This window comes from Camelus ferus, chromosome 31 (genome assembly GCF_009834535.1).
Source record: "Camelus ferus isolate YT-003-E chromosome 31, BCGSAC_Cfer_1.0, whole genome shotgun sequence".
Classification (NCBI taxonomy): Eukaryota; Metazoa; Chordata; class Mammalia; order Artiodactyla; family Camelidae; genus Camelus; species Camelus ferus.
The window spans coordinates 13,428,105-13,448,660 of NC_045726.1; the positions used below are offsets into that span (position 1 = coordinate 13,428,105).

General features: G+C 45.1%; 1 protein-coding gene across 2 annotated transcripts in view; it reads left to right on the plus strand.

The window, feature by feature from the left end:
* LOC116660778 (tumor necrosis factor receptor superfamily member 10A-like) overlaps positions 1–18,489 on the plus strand; it is a 32,620-nt gene extending 14,131 nt beyond the window's left edge. The window contains exons 3-10 of one of the 2 annotated variants that reach the window (XM_032470937.1): positions 8,691–8,804; positions 9,562–9,673; positions 10,623–10,696; positions 10,784–10,885; positions 11,474–11,505; positions 11,957–12,139; positions 15,140–15,215; positions 16,394–18,489. In XM_032470937.1, coding sequence (XP_032326828.1) covers positions 8,691–8,804; positions 9,562–9,673; positions 10,623–10,696; positions 10,784–10,885; positions 11,474–11,505; positions 11,957–12,139; positions 15,140–15,215; positions 16,394–16,707 — 1,007 coding nt within the window. In that variant the 3' untranslated portion in view covers positions 16,708–18,489. Of the gene's footprint in view, positions 1–8,690; positions 8,805–9,561; positions 9,674–10,622; positions 10,886–11,473; positions 11,506–11,956; positions 12,140–15,139; positions 15,216–16,393 lie in introns of both variants that reach the window. The other variant, XM_032470936.1, reaches the window with a different exon arrangement.
* Positions 18,490–20,556: the final 2,067 nt, after the last annotated feature.

Consider the following 20,556-nt stretch of genomic DNA (forward strand, 5'->3'; position numbering starts at 1 on the left):
GATACTCAGATAATCTTTTCTCTTTATAAACTTGTGTGAAAATTTTCTCATATATATTTGCAGTAGTTTTGTGGGTAATTAATTTTATAAGTAAGTCATTGATTCACCCAGATTGTATTTTCTTATAAGAGAATAAGGAAGACATTTCATTGTTTCCGAGCAGCTTCTTAGTTGCCCCAGCACCATTATTAAATAACCACATTTTTATCATTGATATAAACTGTTATCATGATACCATGTTATTAACTAAGGTTTCCACAAGATAGAGCTTTTAGAGTATATTTCAGTATTGATGAAATAAATCAGGAGACTCATGGACAGTGTGTAGAAGGATTATGGTTTTGTTTTTGTTTTTCTCCATCCTGACCATCTCTGCCTTTTAATTGGAGAGTTGTAAGTATTTAAATTTAACACTATTACTGATAAGGTACATTTAACGCTATCATGATAAGGAACTCCCCACGAGGCCATAGGTACAGGCTGCAGGAGAAAAGGTGGCGAACCAGGAGTGAGGGCCATGGGAATTTGGGAGCATTCAGGCACTTCTTCATGTAACTCACTTGAAGGCCTGCTTGAGCCCACTCTCGTACGTGGCACTTCCATTTAATAATGGGGTGCTACTTTGCGTGCCCAACTTTATGGCTTTGTGGGTCAGATAACACTTAGTGCATGACGGGCAGCGCAAGCCACGTGGTAACTTGGTGGCTTATGGTTAACCATTCATTATCTACTCATTCCCAGTAGCTAGCCAAAATCTGTCTCTCAAAAGGAGAGTAGTTTGTTACAGAGAATGGCAGGGTCTTGCTCCAAAATTCTAAGAACCTGCACTGAGATTCAGCTGTAGGGACCTGTGAAAAGCTCCTAACAGCATCCCTATCTGTGCTGAGACGTCAGTCTCCCCTGGGTCTGCTGGGACCAGATGAGCCAAACGGCAGAGTAGCTAGTACAGCAGCCTGGACCTGTTGCACAGCCTTCTCTTCTTCTGGGCACCACTCACAATTAGCAGCTTTTTGGGTCATTCAGTAATGGGCGGGAATAACACATCAAAATGAGGAATACGTTGCCTCTAAAACTGAAACAGGCTGGCTTAGGCCCTGTACCTTTTTCTCGGTTGTAGGGGGAGCCAGATGCAACATCTTATCCTTTGCCTTAGAAAGGATATCTCGACATGCCATTGGGCCCCTAGACATTTCAGTGATGTAGAAGGCCTCTGAATTTTTGTTGGATTTTTTTCCTGTTCTCTGACATGCAAATGTCTTACCAGGAAATCTCAAGTACTTACTACTCCTTGCTCACTCGGTCCAATCAGCATGAAGTCATCAAAGTAATGACCCAGTGTGATACCTCGTAGAAGGGAAAGGCCATCAAGATCTTGTCAACTGTATTGTGACATAGGGCTGGATAGTTGATGTACCTCAGAGGTAGGACAGTGAAGGTATATTGCTGGACTTGCTGGCTGGTGGTCTCTACTCACAGATACGGAGGAAAAAGCATTAGCCACATCACCAGCTGCGTATCACGTAACAGAGGATGTGCAAATTTGCTTAAGTAATGAAACTACGTTTGTGCTGCAGCTGTAGTGGTTAAGCTTACAACTATCCACGGTCATTCCATACCTTCCTAACACCTTGTTGTTGGACTTCCCAGCCTCTCAAACTGTTCATTAAAGTCTGTTGTTAAGCCACCCAGTCTATGATATTTTGTGAGAGCAGCTGAAATAGACTAAGATATACTGGTATCTATATAGTTACCATTTCCAATATTTTATTTCTGTATGCAATATCTTTCTTTTGGTTTCCAGAATCTTTATTTCTTCATATGGCTTTGAACTACTGCCTAATGTCATTTCATTTCAACCTGAAGGATTCCCTTTAGTACTCCTCATAGGGCAGGTCTACTAGTAATGTACTCTATAAGCTTTGTTTATCTGGGAATGTCTTAATTTCTTCTTCATTCTTAAAAATTGTGTCCCTCCACAGCCTTCTGGTGTCCACGATTTCTAATGAGAAAGCAGTTAATAACGTTATTGAGAAACCCCTTGCATGTGTTGAATCATGGCTTACGTGCGGGTTTTTTTTTTTTTTCTTTTCTTTTAACTTTTTCTTGTAACTACCTCGTAAGTCAGAAGTGGGTAATGTGCTGCCTTCCTTAGACGTGGTAGCCTTTTCTTAGACTCTCTCTCTGAAATAAAACCCTTATTTCCCATCACCCGTGCTCACCATGGTAGGCCATTCATTATCTACTCAGTCCTAAATAGGGCAATGTTGTAATGGGTCGAAGCCACCGGTGGGGTGGGGTTTGAGAGGCCAGAGGTTATCTAGAATCACCAAACCCTCTTCCCCTCCCCACCTGCCCTCCAGGCTGGCCAAGTTGGTTTTGATCTAATAAATGCTGGCAGGTCCCTCCAGCGAAGGGGGTTGGAGGCCCTCCGCATATATATTCGCTCTAGAATTAGCAGTTATCTACTTATCTATGTAGGAGAGGAGGGAGCGATCAAAGGAACCATAACTGATTTAAGGAGCCACTTGCACTTTCCCTTTACCAGCCCTGCGTACATAGACATGTTTGGCTTAATCTTTGAGACAAGCATGTGCTACTGGCAGGATCAACTAGGTAGGAGAGTGCGCTCTCACTAGCCAGACCAGGAGAGCCGCTGAGGTTCCCCCGAGGAAGCGCAGTGCCTGGCTTGCAGCGCTGCCGCGGTTCCCACAGGCGCGCGGAAGTGGGGGAGGCGAACACCCGGGCCCCTTGGCCCGCCTCATCCGAGAGGCGAGGACCGCTGACGGTGCCAGGGAGGCTTGGAGGGGCGCTGGGGAGTACCCCCGCTTGGCACCCATGACCGCAAGAAAGCAAGGCCAGGCACCCGGGAGTCGCGTGGAGCCCGACCTGGTCAGGCCGCCAGTTCCGGGCCGACGGGCGGCGCAGCCATTGAGGCCAGTCAGCATCAAGCGCGCCTGAGCCAGGCGCTGTGGGGGACTGCGGTCCTTCGCCCACACGCAACGCCACCTGCTGTCAGACGGCGGTGACAGACACGGAGGTGGGTCACGTTGGGCCGGAGAAACAAGACGCACGGAGACCCGGCCCTGGGATCTGCAAACGGGACAGACAGACGGAGAGAAGGGAAATGAGACACGGCTGGCGTCCAGGGGCTGGAAAAGCGGTGGCGGAGGGGGTCGCGGAAACAACCCGGACGCAAGCCGGCCGCCCGGGCACGACACAAGGTCTCACCGCCAGAGGCCTCCAGCTCAAGGGTGGTCCCGTAGCACCTAAGATGCCGACGACCTTCCTCGGCCCCCAGGGCACCCCCGCGGGGATCGTGACCATCGCTGACACAGCAGAGTCGCGACAGGCCTGCGAGAACTCTCTCCCGCACACGTATGGAAGACCGCGACCCCCCAACCCTCCGCCACTACCGCGCCGAGCCCTCCATCTAGCCAGAGAGCGCTTCGCCGGGGCCGCCGCTGGTCGTGGCGATCCGGGGAGACACCCGCACAAGGCGAGGTCCTTTCGGTCCCAAACGGGAGAGGCGTCAGCAATCACCTGTTCTGCGGGAGAGGGCAAGCACTGACCAGGAGGGGCGGCGCGCACGTAGGGAGAGGGCCAGGACGCAAGGCTGGCGCCGGCCCTGGCGCTGGCGCTGCCGAGGGCTCACGCTTTATCAGGCCATCAAGAAGACAAGCATGGGATCCCACCGCCACAGACACGAGGGCGCTCCCGCGAGGCCTGGGACACCGCCGGCCTCAGCCACCACCCTCGAGCCACAGAGGATCCGTCTACCTAATCCGTCCATCCATCCACCTACAACTATCCGGAAAGATGTGGTCCGTCCCGGGGCCTCACCTCCCGGGAAAACGCTCGAGAGCGAGGCAGCCCGACCGGGGAAGAGGGCAGGCGGGACCACTGCTCACGGCCGCAGGGCCGAGGGAGTGGGGCGAGGCGTCCTGCCACCTTGGCTCACGACGGGGGCACGGCGCACGCACGGCCCCGCGCCGGACGCCTGCCCAGCCCGCGGCACCCTCCCCCGGGCCAGCCAGCTGGGGCCGCGTAGCCGCCCCGCGAAGGCGAGGGGTTCTGCCCACACGCGGTGGCAGTCGCACCGGTGGCAACTGAGCGCTTTGCGGAGCGGCGGCTCGGGGGTCTGGGACGCCAAGGCTCCCTCTCGGGTCGCTAGAGAACGCTTTCTCACCGAGGGCGCGTCGTCCCCCACCCACTGTCTCCCCGCCGGGCCCATGGAGGCGCTTCAGAAGCCAGTGCCTGCGCTGGCTAACGGGAGTGTTCGCCATGAAGGCGGGGAAAAGCCTGCGCTCCCTCAGGCTCGTCGGTTTGCCTCAGGAGGGAGCGTGCCTGAGAAGTCTGACAGCGCCCCCTTCGCATCGCCCGACCCGCCACACGCCCGCGTGCAACCCCAGCGAGGGGGGACGCACGGCACACGCCCAGCCAAGTCAGCCCCCCGCTCCCCGCACGCAGTGAGGACGGCCACGTCGAGGCACCTGTCCCCACAAGGGGGACCGGCCTGCCTCCCTTACCGTCTCGACCCCGCAGGAGAGCTGCTCACAGGCGCAGCACCGCAGCGGATTCCCCACAGGCTTGTTGGGAACAGGAAACGAGGCCACCGCTCGGCCTCAGGCACCCGAGGGACGACCCTGAGCGCCTCCAGGAAACATCCGAGGGTCTGGCGAGACGCGTTAGCGCGACAAAGGCGCGGGAGGGGCGGTGGCGTCGGGGCGCTTCCCCAGCCCCCACGGCGGGGGGGGGGGTTCTCTCGCGAGACACAGGAGCCGAGCGAGCGTGTCCGCTGGGTCAGAGGACCCCGGCCCGCCGACGCGGTGAGGCAGAGGGCGGGAGAGCGCTGTGGGGCGGGTTTCCGCACCCCTGCCTTCCACCCACCACCAGCGGGAAGGCTGGGAGGAGAGAGGCCTGCGAACGTCGTCCCTCGTCTGGAGCGACTTAGGGCGGCCGGCGTGGGAGAGAGCGACATCAGCACATCCATCTCTTTGGTGCTGTTTTAAAGATTCTCTGCTTGCATATGTGCCTTTTGTCCTGTTGACTATAGGTTTCTGGGTGGATCTCTTTAAAATTTGATCCTGCTTGGGAGCTCATTGAGTTCCTTGGATACACAGAACGAATTTCGTATCAAATTGAAGGAAAATGTGCCGGGACTTCCATGATGTGCACATGGGTGCGCTTGGTGGTGTCCCACAGGTCCCTCAGGCGCTATTTTTTTTTAAATCATTCTTCTTGTTTCTGCTCCTCAGACTGGATGATTTTAATAGCCTTATCTTCATGTCCATTAAGTTTTGATATTATTCTGCCTGCTCAGTTTTGCCATTTCAGCCCATCTAGTGATGCAGAGACACAAAGAGGTCGAAAGTAGTGGATGGAAAAAGATATGGCACCAAAAGAGAAGTAGGATGGCTATCTTATGAACAAAGTAGATTTAAAGTCACAATAGTTTTATAAGAGACAGGAGAACATTTTTTTCACTTTCCAATTTCTTCTTTTTTTTTATTTTGAAGAATTCATTTGTCTTGGAATGAGTTCTTCATTTTTTTCTTTCAGTATGATTGAGATATAATTGATATCACTGTTTAAGTTTACATACATCAAGAAATGACTACCACAGTAAGTGAACTTTCATCATCGCACATAGATAAAAATTGGGAGTAGAAAAAACATTTTTTCCTTGTGATGAGAACTCTTAGGATTTACTCTCTTAACGACTTTCATATATAACATACAGCAGTGTTAATTATATTTATCATGTTGTATATTATATCCCTAGTACTTATTTGATATATAAGTAGAACTTTGTACCTTTCGACTGCTTTCATCCAATTCCCCTTCCTCTACCAGCCACGTCTAGTAACCATAACTCTAATTTTTTTCCCTCTGACTTTATTGGTTTGATTTTGAAGTATAATTGACCCACAACACTATGTTGGTTCTTGTTACATAACATGGTTATTTTGATATTTCTATGAATTTCAAAAAGATCACCATAAATCTGTCCCCATACAAATGTATTCCATAATTATTGACTATATTCCCCACACTGAATATGTCATAATTGCTCTTTTATTTCACAACTGGAAGTCTGTAGGGGTCCCAGAAGGAGACAAGAAAGAGAGAGAGAGGAGCAGAAAATGTATTTAAAGTCATAATAGTTGAAAACTTCCCTAACCTAGAAAAGGAAACAGACATCTTGGTCCAGGAAGCAGAGAGAGTCCCTCCCTGCAAAAATCTGTTAGAACTGACAAATGAATTCTAACCTGTTTCAACTAATAAGATAAACACATACAGAACAGTTCTATTTCTGTGCACTGCCAATAAACAATTCCAAAGGGAAATTAAGAAAACAATGCCATTTACAATGGCCTAAAAAGGATAAAATACTTAAGAATAAGACTAAATGTAACAAGGAGGCATAAGACTTTTACAGTGAAAACTGCAAAATATTGCTGAAAAAATTTTAAAAGGCCTAAACAGGAAGACTTTCCATCTTCATAGGTTGTGAGACATTGCTGTTATAATGACAGTATCACCTGGAACAATATGCACATTCAATGCACTCTTTATCAAAATCTCAGTGGTGTAATTTCAGAAATGAAAGAAACCATCTTCAAATTTGTATGAAATTCCAGGGGACCCACAGTATCGAAAACAATGTTCAAAAAGAAAAACAAAGTTGAGAGACTTATATTTCCTGATTTCCAAGTACAGTAATCCAAGCTGTGTGGTATTGGCATAATGATTAGACATATAGACCAGTGGAATAGAATTAAGAGACTGGACATAAACCCTTATATCTATGGTCAATTGAGTTTTGATATTCAAGACCATTCAATGGGAAAAGAGTAGTCTCTTCAACTAACAGTGCTGGAGAAACTGGATAGCAAACATGCAATGAATGCAGCTGGGCTGTTACCTTACACTAGATACAAAAAGTAACTGAAAATGATTCAAATCAAAAATGTAAGTATTGAAACTATAAAACTTTTAGAAGAAAATAGACGGGCAGTTCTTGATGGCCTTAGGCTTGGCAATGGGTTTTTAAAAATATGACACTAAAGCATAGTGTCATATTTAAAGCAAAAAAAAAAAAAGGTATATCGAACTACATCAAAATTTAAATCTCTGCAGCAAAAGAAACGATCAACAGAATGTGAGAAAATATTGGTGAATCAAGTAACTGATAAGGTTTGATACCTAGAATATATAAATCAATCCTACAGCTCAACAACAAAAGACGGACATCCCAACTTAAAAACGGGTAACCGACTTGAATAGACATTTCTCCACAGATGATATACAAATGGCCAGGAACCATATGAAAAGATGCTCAAGATCACTAACCATCAGAAAAATGCAGACTAAAAATAAAACCATGATGAGATACTACCTCGTACCCATTTGATGGCACTATCAATAATACAGAAAATAAAGGTTGGTGACGATGTGCAGAATTGGAACCGTTGTGTGCTGTTGGTGAGATTGTAAAATGATGCAGCTGCTGTGGAAAAACAGTATGATGGTGCCTCAAAGATACTAAAAAATAGAAATACCGTATGATTTAGCAATCCTGCTTCTGGGTATATATCTAAACGGATTGAAAGCAAGGTCTCAAAGAAATATTTGCACACCTTTATTCATAGCAAAGTTATTTACCATAGCCAAGAAGTGGAAGCAGCCCAAGTGTCCACTGATGCGTGAATAGATAAACGAAATGTCTTATATACATGCAAGGGATTATTATTTAGCCTTTTTTAAAAAAGAGTGAAATTCTGACACATTGCAGCATGGCTGAACCTCAAAAACACTGTGCTAAGTGAAATAAACCAAACACAATCTTTGTATGACTCAGGACATGGGCTCCCAGGTAATGACAGCTCCTGCAAGTTCTCAGGCCAGTGCCTGGAAAATACCTCTTTTTCCCAGGGCAAAGCCACCTTTACTTAGGGTTATTCTTTGACTCAACATACAGGAACCATTTTTCCTTCCATTTACCAGGAGCGTAGCAAGAGCTTTAATTGAAGGCTTGTCTGTGATTGTCTCATTATTTCCGATCTTGTGTGTTCCATTGACCTGGAGCTCGTTGAGGGCAAGGATTAGGACTTTCTTCTGTGACTCTCCAGGGACCTGGTGACACTGTCCAGTTTTGTAGTCACTATGTCCATGTGACTATTGAGCACTTGACATATGGCCCCTCCAGATACTGAGTGATGGAAGGCAGAAATATTCCCAGGATTCTAAGACGTACTTTGAAAAACTAATGTAAAGCATCTGAATGTCTTATGCTTATTATGAGCTTAACTGATATTATTTTGAATATATTGATTTTTGTAATTGAAGTACAGTCAGTTACAATGTGTCAGTTTCTGGTGTACAGCACAATGTCCCAGTCATGCATATACATACATATTTGAATATATTGATTTAAATACATTATTAAAATTAATTGGACCTCCTTCCTTCAGCTCTTCTAAGTCTTTCTGACTTGTAATATATTTCTGTTGCAATGCTAGTCAAGGGTGTATAGTAGATGCAGAATTGATCAACTGACCGACAACAGGTAGAATGAATTTCCCCATTTGGGTTCCACTCATGGCCAAAAGAGGAGCCCCCCAGTCACCACTGCCTGCCTCTGGGAATCCTGTAGGGATTCATTCACCAGATTTTCTCTCCCTTTTCAGGATACCATGTATCAGCAGATGGAAACAATTGTACACCCTGTGCAAATGGAGTGGAGTTTACCACTCACTGGAATGTGCTCCCTTCCTGCTTACCGTGTACAACCTGTAAATCAGGTATGGAACATGGGACCCAGTGCAGGAGTGATGGTGTGGGAATTGTATCCAACATGGGATCGGGACACCTGGATTCCGGTTCCCGTCCTTCCTGGGCTTCATCATACCCTGTTTTATGATTATGTCTTAGGCCAATAAAATAAAAACAAATTATTTTTACACCACATGCCATACAGCAGGTAAATCTTTTAAATCAGCAGATGAAAGTGGTGGGAAAATGATCTGCCCCTTGATGGGGGAGGGGTGGTATCTGTATAGTTACAGCATAAGACGAGGCCTGGCCAAGTGGAAAAGTGCTAGGTTTGAGCTGTGACGTGGGTCTGGTCCTGGGCCAGGCCCCTGTTAGTCCTGTGCTCTGTGCTCCTGGCAGGGGCTCGGCCTCTCTAAGCCTTCACAAATTTGGGCCCCTCGGCCTCTCCAGCAGAGCTATGTTTTGGGAGGTGACCCTCGGGTTCCTCTCCATCGAGGGTCTCTCAGATTATCCCCCACCTTTCCTACCGACCTGTGAGCTAAAAGATTTCCCTCCCTGTCCTAATGCATTAAATAATGTACCATGGTCCTTTTTTTATGCCTCTGAGTATTGGTGACAGGTGAGCAGTGGCTGTCCTTTATGTGCCCCTCATGTGTAGCTGCCGAATTTGACCCTGAAAGCTACACTGGACTGATGAGAGCTGAGCGGGTGGGTGTTTGGTTGGTGAAGAACGGCTGAGGGTCACGCAGGGGAAACATATCCCCAAACCTTATCCTTTGTCTTCAGGTGAAGAAGAGAGTACTCCTTGTACCATAACTAAGGACACACAGTGTCAGTGCAGAGCTGGCACTTTCCATGGAGAAGACTCCCCTGAGTTCTGCCAGAAGTGCAGCACCGGGTGAGATGTGGGAGCCTTGGGGCTTCCCTGTGCCTGCGGGGTCTCCTGAGCCTACAGCAGCCCCTCCTCGTCCATCTGCTGATCCCCGCACTGCCCCCTACACCTTCCCACACCTTCTCAAGTGGGTTTCCCTTTGGCCAGGTTGACTTTTCTATCGGGTACAGTGTGCCATTGCTTAGGGTCCATGATGCTGTCAATGGCCCATGAAAAGTTTTAGTTTCTTTTTATACGAGAGGGAAAAAATGAGCAGAATGCAGCCAGGCTTATATTCATCTGTATAACCGTTCATTCATAAATGGATGTTTTAGTATTTTTTACATGCAGGAAAGGACACATGAAGACAAATGTAGCCACAACCAAGTCAGATGAGACCCAGCATGTAGCTCCTTCAAGGTTCCCAGAAAGCCCTGGGCCACTCAGCTGACCTCACATCCAGCCCTTGTTCCCTCAATAAGACCTGAATCTTTCCTATTTGGAGATTTAGGGACCGGTAGGAGTTAGGTCTTCTGTGACGCTCCAGTGTTGGCTGTGATTGGTAGGAAGAGTCAAAGGTGGAGGACAAGAGGGTCCTTGTGTTAAAGCTGGACTGGAGGATGAGGCTCAGCCTGTGCCCAAACCCTTCTGACCCTTGACCTGTATTAGGCCCCTCACCCGGGCTCCCCCTGCAGCCCAGGGAGGTCCAGTGCAGGCCTTGCAGAGAAGACCCAGCTCCTGAAGGGGCAGCTCAGCACACTCAGCCGGAGCCCTCAGAGCAGAAGTGCGCAAGCCCAGATCCTTCTCCCACCCAACACGGGGGAGTGAGGGACCCGACCCTGCAGACAGGAGAAGCCTGTCCCTCCTCCACTGTCTTGTCAGGGGACACTGGGTGGGAGTTTGCTCCCTGTTTGTCCCCATCTGGCCAGCTTTCCCTGACAGAGCCCCTCCATGTCCTCCCTGTGTCTGTACCTAGGTGCCCCGATGGAATGATTGTGGCCAAGCGCTGTACGCCCTGGAGTGACCTCCAGTGTGTGGACCAAAAATTAGGTACCCAGGCCAATGGGGAGGCCCTGGTTCCTGGAAAGCCAAAGACCATGAGCCCGGGACCGCCCACCACTCCTTCTCCCTCTTCAGGCAATTCACAGCTGGTGCCTGGAATTGAAACTGCCTTTGCCCTGCTGGTGCTGGTGCTGGTGCTGATGGCTGCATATTGTTTCCGGAAGTTCATCCCTCAAGGTGTAGTACCCGGAAGGAACGGGAGACCCTGGCCCCCTCTTTCATCTCCCCAGTCCTCCCGTTCTTCCTGGCCTGGCTCTGATCTTGTTCCCTGTGATACCCGTCCACCTCCCACCTCACCTGCTCCTGTGGGTGCCAGGATCACATCAGTCCCCCATCTTGGCTGCTGGGTCCCCCGTCCTCCTGGCCAAGTCCAGGGGGTCACGGCCAGTTCTTAATGTCTTCAGGGCCCCCAGCCAGGGCAGAGAGGTGAGCACCATGACTGGGTGACAGGAGTCAGGAGGAGAGGGTCAGGAGGGCTTCTACAGCTTTGTTCAGCTGAATCCAACAGAGATTTTACATGTGTTTTATTTAACTCCTTTCTGCCCCTTCTCTTCTCCCTCCCTGGGGGTTCCCCAGAGTTGGAATGGACCCCTCCTTGTCACCAGGTCTGGGGCTCCTTGTTCATTGTCTGAGCCATAGCCCACATCCTGTCCCTGGCACTGTCCCTGGGGAGGGAGGTTCTGTAAGAGGGCCTTCACACTGCTAAGTTTGTGGAGTGGACCACAAGTGCATGGAAAAAGTGAGTTGGTTTCTCTTCTCATCTAGGTTGTGGAGTGAACCCCAAGTGCATGGAAAAAGTGAGTTGGTTTCTCCAGGACCTGGTGATATCAGGCCCTCAGATACTGCTTCCCATCCAAAACAAGGCCCTGGGTGGACACGGTTCCCATTCTGTGCTGTGCTGTGGCTCCTGGCTCTCTAAGTGGCCTGGGGACTCTGGGCTGACTGTAGGAGAGCAACTAGTCCATTTGAGCAGCCCATAGGCTTTTTGGCAGTGCCAGCCCTGTCCTTCTTACTGCCTGTGGGACACCCGTACCCATAACCCTGGACCCTGGGGCATGGGGGTGTCAGGCAGGGGTGCTAAACCCCGCTTAGCACAGCACCAGGGTCCTGGTACCAGCAGTAGATTCCTGAGTGTGCTGTCTGTGCCCACCTGGGGGAGGGATACAGCATGAGAGGTACACCATGTTCCCCATGACCCTGGATGGGTGTGTGGTATGGACTCCTGAGTCAGCTCTTTGCCTTCCCAAGGTCTTTTTCTGGCGCTCACATCCCCCAAGAGGGCCTGAGCCTCTAGACAATGCTCGCAACAACATGCTGATCAACAGAGAATCACTGTCCACTCTGGTCTCTGAGCAGGAGACAGAAGATCAAGAGCAGGCCAACCTGACATGTGTTATGGTGCAGTCCCCAGGGGAAGCAGAGCGTCTGCTGGTGAGTATGTGACGGCCCCCCTGCTTGCCTGGGAGTGTGGGAGATAGAGGGAAAGGCCGATGCCGGTCAGATCTCCTATCCCATGGGGAATTGGTGATGGAGGGAAAGAAATCAGGGTCCTGAAGGGGGAAGGGAGCCCACCTCTGCTGTGGTAGACTGTCAGCTCTATACAACGTAACCCTATTTTTTATCTGTCCAGTTCTCACTTTATCCTCAGTCTAGAACAGGCAGTGGGCACTCGCATATTTGTTGAATGATTTATTGAGGGCTGCATAATATTCCACTGCATAGTTCTGAAATAACATAGTAAGCCATTCCCCATAGTAATAATAGTATTAAATTTATTGAACATGTATGAAAACAAATCTTAGTCCAAATAGCTGATCATAAGAGGGGAGGGTATAGCTTAGTGGTAGAATGCCTGCTTAGCATACACAAGGTCCTGGGTTCGATCCCCACTACCTACTCTAAAAATAAATAAACCTAATTACCTCCCCAAATATCAAAAAATAGGTCCAAATTAAATTTAAAAGCTTTTGCACAGCAAAAGAAACCACCAATAAAACAAAAAGACAACCTACTGAGTGGGAAAAAATATTTGCAAGTGATATGACCAATAAGGAGTTAATACCCCACACATACAAGCAGCTCATGCAATTCAGTATCAGAAGAAAAAAAAAAAACCAACAAACACCTCAATTTAAAAATGGGCAGAAGGTCTGAATAGACATTTTTCCAAAGAGAAAATGCAGATGAAAAGATGCTCAAAATCACTAATCAGAGAAACGCAAATCAAAACCATAATATCACCTCACATCTATCAGAATGGCTATCATCAAAAAATCACAAATAGCAAATGTTGGCAAGGATGTGGAGAAAAGGGAACCCTCATGTACTGTTGGTGGGAATGGAAATTGGTGCAGCCACTGTGGAAAAGAGTATGGAGGTTCCTCAACAAACTAAAATTAGAACTACAATATGATCCAGCAATTCCACTCCTGGGTAAATATCTGAAGAAAACAAAAACACTAATTCTAAAGGATACACGTACTCCAGTGTTCATAGCAGCATTATTCACAATTGCCAAGATGGAAAGCAATCTAAGTAGAAAGGAATCAACAGTTGAACGGATAAAGCAGATGTAGTGTGTATATATATAGAATGTAATACTACTCAGCCATAAAAAAGAATCAAGTTTTGCTATTTGCAGCAACACAGATGGACTTGGAGGGTATTCACTTAGTGAATCATCCGACAGAGAAAGATAAATACTGTATGTTATCACTTCTATGTGGAATCTAAAAAATAAAAAACATACATGTAACAAAACAGAAAGAGACTCACAGATACAGAGAACAAGCTGGTGGTTACCAGGAGGGAAGGGGAAGGTGGGAAGGGCAAAACAGGGGTACGGGATTAAGACATACAAGCTACTATGTACAAAATAAATCTTTACAAAAAAAGATTGTATACCACAGGAATATAGAACAATATTTTATAATAACTTTAATTTTGTGTATGGTGTAAGGGAGTGTTCTAGCTTCATTGCTTTACATGCTGCTGTCCAGTTTTCCCAACACCATTTGCGGAAGAGACTGTCTTTATTCCATTGTATAATCTTGCCTCCTTTGTTGAAGGTTAGTTGACCAAAAGTTTGTGGGTTCATTTCTGGGCTCTCTATTCTGTTCCATTGGTCTATATGACTGTTTTTGTACCAAGACCATGCTGTCTTGATGACTGTAGCTCTATAGTATTGTCTGAAGTCTGGGAGAGTTATTCCTTCAGCCTCTTTCTTTCTCTTCAGTAATGCTTTGGCTATTCTATAATTTATAATAAATTTAAATGGAGAATAATCTATAAAAATTTTGAATCACTATGTTGTCCACCTGAGACTAATTTAATACTGTAAATCAAGTATAACTCAATAAAAATAGTTTTTAAAAAGGAAATAGCATTTCAACTCAAAGGTTTTTTATTGTGACTCAGTTAAGATTTGAGTTCTTCAGATAAATTATGCCTATTTTTTGTCAAACATGTTTCTTTCTATCTCACATGTCTTGTTACTTTTAATGGTTAGCTCCTCCTATAATGCCATTTTCTAATATATTGTTTCTGATATGTTTTTTAACATTCATTAAGGCATGCATTCATTTTTAAATATTGTAGCTTAAACCTTAGAGTTTTTAAATATACATTCATATTAAAATAATTATAGTTTCTGTCCCCTCCACTATTCCTGCCTTATTTTTGCTTTACATCTTGCTGGCTGCATGGTCCAGAACTTATAATGTTCAAAGATGCTTAGAGAAGGCAGATATTTTAGTGTTCGTTTGATTTCGTTGTGAACGCCTACAGTATTGCACCATTAGGAACCATGTTGATGCTTGTTTTCATTTAAAAAATTTTATCATTATGGATGCAGCCTCCTATTTTTAGGTATTTTGTAAAAGTCAGAATTCATCTTTAATTCTACAGAATGCCTTTCCAGTCTCCATGGAGACCATCAGATGCTGTCATTCCCTTATTTACACTACCGATATGATACATTGCCATTGACCAAAGCACCTTCACATACACGGAATAAACACTTACTTCAGATTTTCCAAAGTGCCTTTGTAAATACTCTTCATCTGAGTCACGTAAAGCCTGGGAGGGAGTGCTTATCTCCTGATGCAGTGGGTGGGAAAGGACTAGAAGGGCCAGAAGGGACAAGGTTTAGAGGAGGAACATTCCTTGTCTTGGATGGATTATGTTTACTCAGCTGTATAGAATTGTCAAAGCTGAGCAGACAATTAAGAAGTGAGCATTACTGCAGGGAAAATTTCCTTCCATGAGGATAGGAGCCTGTGAACTGTTCAGGGTGGGAGGTTCCTTCATCTCTATAGGGACCCAGGAGGGAAGGTGGCTGCCCAGGTCAGACAGTGGGCTGGTTAATGGGCTCAGTTCTGAAATCCAGGACCCCTGACTAAGACCAAGGCTGTTCTCCACTGTATTTTACAGGAAGCAGCCGGAGCGAAAGAGTCTCAGATGAGAAGGAGGATGCTTGTTCCAGCAAATGATGTGGACTCCATTGAAGGTGAGTATTTTTTTTCAGGGCAGTGGAGCAGGAATGGAGGGAGAAGGGACAGTGTCCTAACTGCCGTCTCCATAGCTGTTAGGGCAACTCACAGCAGGGGATAGCTTGTTCCTGGACCATCAGAACTCTAAATCCATCTCTCCCCTCCTCTGCACCCCTCTGTCCTGTAACGCCTCCCAGTCCTTCCCTTTTTCTCCCTTCTCCCTTGCTGCTCGGGCCAGGTTCGCCCACACTGAGGCACCTAAGGGACTGTGCTGCCCAGCAGGGCACCCACTGGCCCCAGGGGACTGTGGAGCACCTGACCTGTGGCTAGGCCAAATTCGATGAGCTGTCATATAACTAGATACTGTATTTCAAAGAATTGGTAAAAAAAAAAAAAAAAAAGAAATGTAATAGGTCTCAATAACAACTTTTTGTATACTGATTACATATTGAAGTGAACATTTTTAGAATATATTGAATTCATATTTTATGAAAATTAGAATTTAATATTACTTTTTTCAGTGCAGCTGTTAGAGAATATAAACTTGTATTCAGTGCCCACCTTATGTACCAATGGACAGTGGTGTGCACTGCATTTCACCCACATTGCACTGAATCCCCGGTACACTCCTATGACGTGCTTGGTGTTGGCTCCATCTTACGGGTTAAATTCTTGCTCAGAGTCTGTTCGTCCCCATCTAGCTCTCCCACAGCGTCAGTCAGTGAGGCCGAGCTGGGTGTGAGGCCAGAGACCTTCCCACCGCCAGGCCCTTGCTCTGTCCACAGAGCAGATGCGGCAGCCGGGAGCCCTTACTCTCATGAGAAGGGCAGGTGCCCTCCTCTGAGGTCTGTTGCCCCACAGTCTGGTCTGTGGCACCCTCTGTCTCCTACACAATCTGCCTTCTCCCTCTGTGACTTCTGTCCCCCTTCCCAGCAGGGCCCTTGTTCCTCCCTTAGGGCAGGATTCTCTGGTGACCTTGACTCCCTGCAGTGCCTTGGGTACAGGTGAGGCCCCTGCAGTGTGGCCTGATTCTCTGCTGATGGGAAGCAGGTCAGAGACGCAGAGCAGCAGGTTCACCAGAAGGGGGAGCTCCTTGGGTCCCAGCCTGGGGTCTAGGCCTCCTGGAGGGTCCTCTGCCCTTTCTGAATCCCGTCCCAGCTCACCTGACTGCCTCTGTGACTTTCCCCCAACCCAGGCCTGAGGATGTTCTTCGATTACTTTGCAACCGTCGTGCCCTATGATTCCTGGGATGCGCTCATGAGGCAGATGGGCCTGACACAAAATGAGATTCTTATGGCCAGAGGCAAAGCCTGGGCCCCGCGGGATGCCTTGTATCAAATGCTGGAGGCCTGGCTCAGCAGCAAGGGGCGGGAAGCCTCCATCAACACTCTGCTGGACGCCTTAGAAACACTGGGGCAAAGATGTGCAAAGGAGAAAATCCAGAACTGCCTGGTGGGCTCAGGAAAGTTTGTCTATGAAGTAGGTGAAGCAGGCTCTGCTGTGTCCTGAATGTAAAAGAATGTAAAAGCATGATTGAATATCAACGTGAAACAAACAGCCGGTACTTGACCAATACTTGAAGGAAGCCTACCATCTGATATATACAACAGATTTAAAAGTTCTGGAAAGTTTTGATAAGATGGGAGTAATTTTTATGAAACGTTATTGATAAATGGCATTTGAGTTATTAATAGATATTTATGTTTGTATATATACGAAGAGTTGATTTAGGATGTCATTCAGTCCAGGGCACTTTGTCATCCTAATAGAATTACACTTTTTACTTCTGTTTTAGGTATTGTCGGATCCATCCATGGCTTAATATTACGTGATGTACATCTTTCTATTTTTATATTTTGGTGAATATTTATATGGCCATGGAAAAGCTTTTGGAAATGTACTTAACTGAGTTGACTACATGGGTTCCCTAAATGAGAGCAGGCAAGCATAAAATGAGTAGAAATACAAAGGGGGAAGAGGAAGAAGCCCATCGGATGGGGCGCACTGGTGGGATCAATTCTCCTTCAAATGCAGTTTGACTTTGTCTAGGATTAGATGACTAGCAACTTCTAAAATTGTCATTTCCAACTGACAATTTTGTAGGTGTGGGATTATTTATATTATTTATTGGTAGATGTTTACAAATGAGTAGAGAATGACAAATGGTATTATTGGTAGATGTTTACAAATGAGTAGAGAATGACAAATGGTATTATTGAGAGATATTTACAAATGAGTATCGAATGAAATGGTATTATTGATATTTAGAAATGAGTAGAGAATGACAAATGGTATTATTGAGAGATATTTACAAATGAGTAGAGAATGACAAATGGTATTATTGAGAGATATTTACAAATGAGTATCGAATGAAATGGTATTATTGATATTTACAAATGAGTAGAGAATGACAAATGGTATTACTGATATTTACAAGTGAGTAGAGAATGACAAATGGTATTATTGATAGATGTTTACAAATGAGTAGAGAAGTAGCAACCACATGCAGCCCTTTGTCTAGTGTCCGTGAACTGGGCTGTCATGCTTGGGCCTCCTCTGCTCATCTATGGTCCTGGGTGGGGAGGGTGGGACATGGGTTAGATGTGAGGCGTCACATAGTCTCTATGTCATATGCCTTTTCTGGTCTTGTTAGTGAACCTTCAGTTCCTTCTGTGCTCAGGGGAGGGAGGACAGGGACCTGCTCCCAGTGTCTGCCCTGGTTGCAGGGAGGAAGAGTAGATCTTGCTCATGGACTGTGTTCAATGTTGGCTGACTCAGCCCTATATTGGCCTTCTCACTTCTGGTGGTCTGTGAATCTCAGCCCCAGAACTACCTTTTTTAGGGTACAGATTTCAATATGAGGAGCTTAATGCCTCTATAAGCATATGACTTCTGCATGAAAGACATAACATGAATACTAATTCTTTTTTCTTTTCTACCATTGGAAGGTATACTTCTTTTTTGCAATTTTCCATTTTTAAAAATTGAAATATAGTTGATTTACAATATTGTATTAGTTTCCATTCTCACATGGCCTCAAAGTCTTAAACTTCAGGTTTGCTCTTGTATCACTTACTTTTGCATTTGCACAATATTGTATATGTTACAGGTGTAGAATATAGAGAGTCACAATTTTTGTTGTTGGGGGGGAAGGTAGTTGGATTTACTTATTGTTTTATTTTTAGAGGAGTTGCTGGGGTTTGAACCCAGGACCTTGTATATGCTAAGCATGTACTTTACCACTTGAGCTATACCCTCCCTCCAGTTCATCTGTTGATGAACACTTAGGTTGCTTTCCACCTTGGCAGTTGTAAATAATGCTTCTATGAACACTGGATTGCATGTATCTTTTAGAATTAGTGTTTTTGTTTTCTTCAGATATTTACCCAGGAGTGGAATTGCTGGATCATATTGTAGTTCTATTTTTAGTTTGTTGAAGAACTTCCGTACTGTTTTCCACAGTGGCTGTACCAATTTCAATTCCCACCAACAGTATATGAGGGTTCCCTTTTCTCCACATCCTTGCCAACATTTGTTATTTGTGATTTTTTGATGATAGCCATTCTGACAGATGTGAGGTGATATTATGGTTTTGATTTGCACTTCTCTGATTAGTGATTTTGAGCATCTTTTCATCTGCATTTTCTCTTTGGAAAAATGTCTGTTCAGATCTTCTGCCCATTTTTAAGTTGAGTTGTTTGTTGGATTCTTTTTTTTTTTTTTTTGACACTGAATTGTATGAGCTGCTTATATGTGTGGGGTATTAACTCCTTATTGGTCATATCATTTGCAAATATTTTCTCTCATTCAGTAGATTGTCTTTTTGTTTTATTGATAGTTTCCTTTGCTGTGCAAAAGCTTTTAAGTTTATTTTGGACCGATTTGTTGATATTTGCTTTTATTTCCTTTGCTTTAGGCAACAGATCTAAATAAAATATTGGTACAGATTATGTCAAATTGTGTTCTGCTTATGTTTTCCTCCAGGAGTTTTATGGCTTCTGTTCTTCATTTGAACTTTAATCCATTTTTAGTTTATTTTTGTATGTGGTGTTAAAGAATGTTCTATTTCATTCTTTTACATGTAGCTGTCCAGTTTTCCCAGCACCACTTATTATTCAGAATGTCTTTTCTCCATTGTATATTTTTGCCTCTGCTGTCATAGATTAATTGACCATAAGTGCTTGGGTTTCTTTCTGGGCTCTCTATTCTATTCTGTTGAAATATGTGTTTGTTTTTATGCCAGTACTGTACTGTTTTGATTAATGCAGCTTTGTAGTATTATCTGAAGTCAGGGAGCCTGATTCCTACAGCTGTGTTCATCTTTCTCAAGATTGTTTTAACTATTCCATGTCTTTTATGTTTCCACACAAAGTTTAAAATTATTTGTTCTAGTTCGGGGAAAAATAGCATTGGACTTTTGATAAGGATGCATTGAATCTGTTTATTGCATTGGGTAGTATGGTCATTTTAACAATATTCTTCCAATCCAAGTACATGGTATATCTTTCTGTCTGTTTGTGTTGTCTTCGATTTCTTTCATCAGTGTCTTATAGTTTCCCAAGTACAGGTCTTTACCTCCTTAGGTAGGTTTATTCCTAGGTATTTTGTTCTTTGTGATGCGATCGTAAATGGGATTGTTTCCTTAATTTCTATTTCTGATAGTTTGTTACTAGTGTATAGAAATGCAACAGACTTCTGTATGTTAATTTTGTCTCCTGCAAATTTACCTAATTCATTGATGAGCTCTAGCAGTTTTTTGGTGGCAGCTTCCTTATTTTCTATGTATAGTATCGTGTCACATACAAACAGTGACAGTTTTACTTCTTCCCTTCCAATTTGGATACCGTTTATATGCATTTTTTCTTGTCTGATTGCTGCTGCTGGGACTTCCAATATTATATTGAGTAAAACTGACAAGATTGGGTGGGCATCCTTGTCTTTTTCCTGATCTTAGATGAAATGCTTTCAGCTTTTCACCACTGAGTATGTTGTTAGTTGTGGGTTTCTCATACATGACCTTTATTGTGTTGAGGTATGTTCCCTCTATACTCAGTTTCTGGAGGGTTTTTTTTTTTTTTATCATAAATAGGTGTTGAATTTTGTCAAAAGCTTCTTCTGCATCTATTGATATGATCATATGATTTTTATTCTTCAGTTTGCTAATGTGGTGTATCACACTGATTGATTTGCAGATACTGAAAGATCCTTGCATCCCTGGGGTAAATCACACTTGATCATGGTGTACAATCCTTTCAATGTGTTGTTGAATTCTGTTTGCTAATATTTTGTTGAGGATTTTTGCATCTATGTTCATCAGTGATATTGGACTGTTAATTTTTCTTTTCTTTTCTTTTCTTT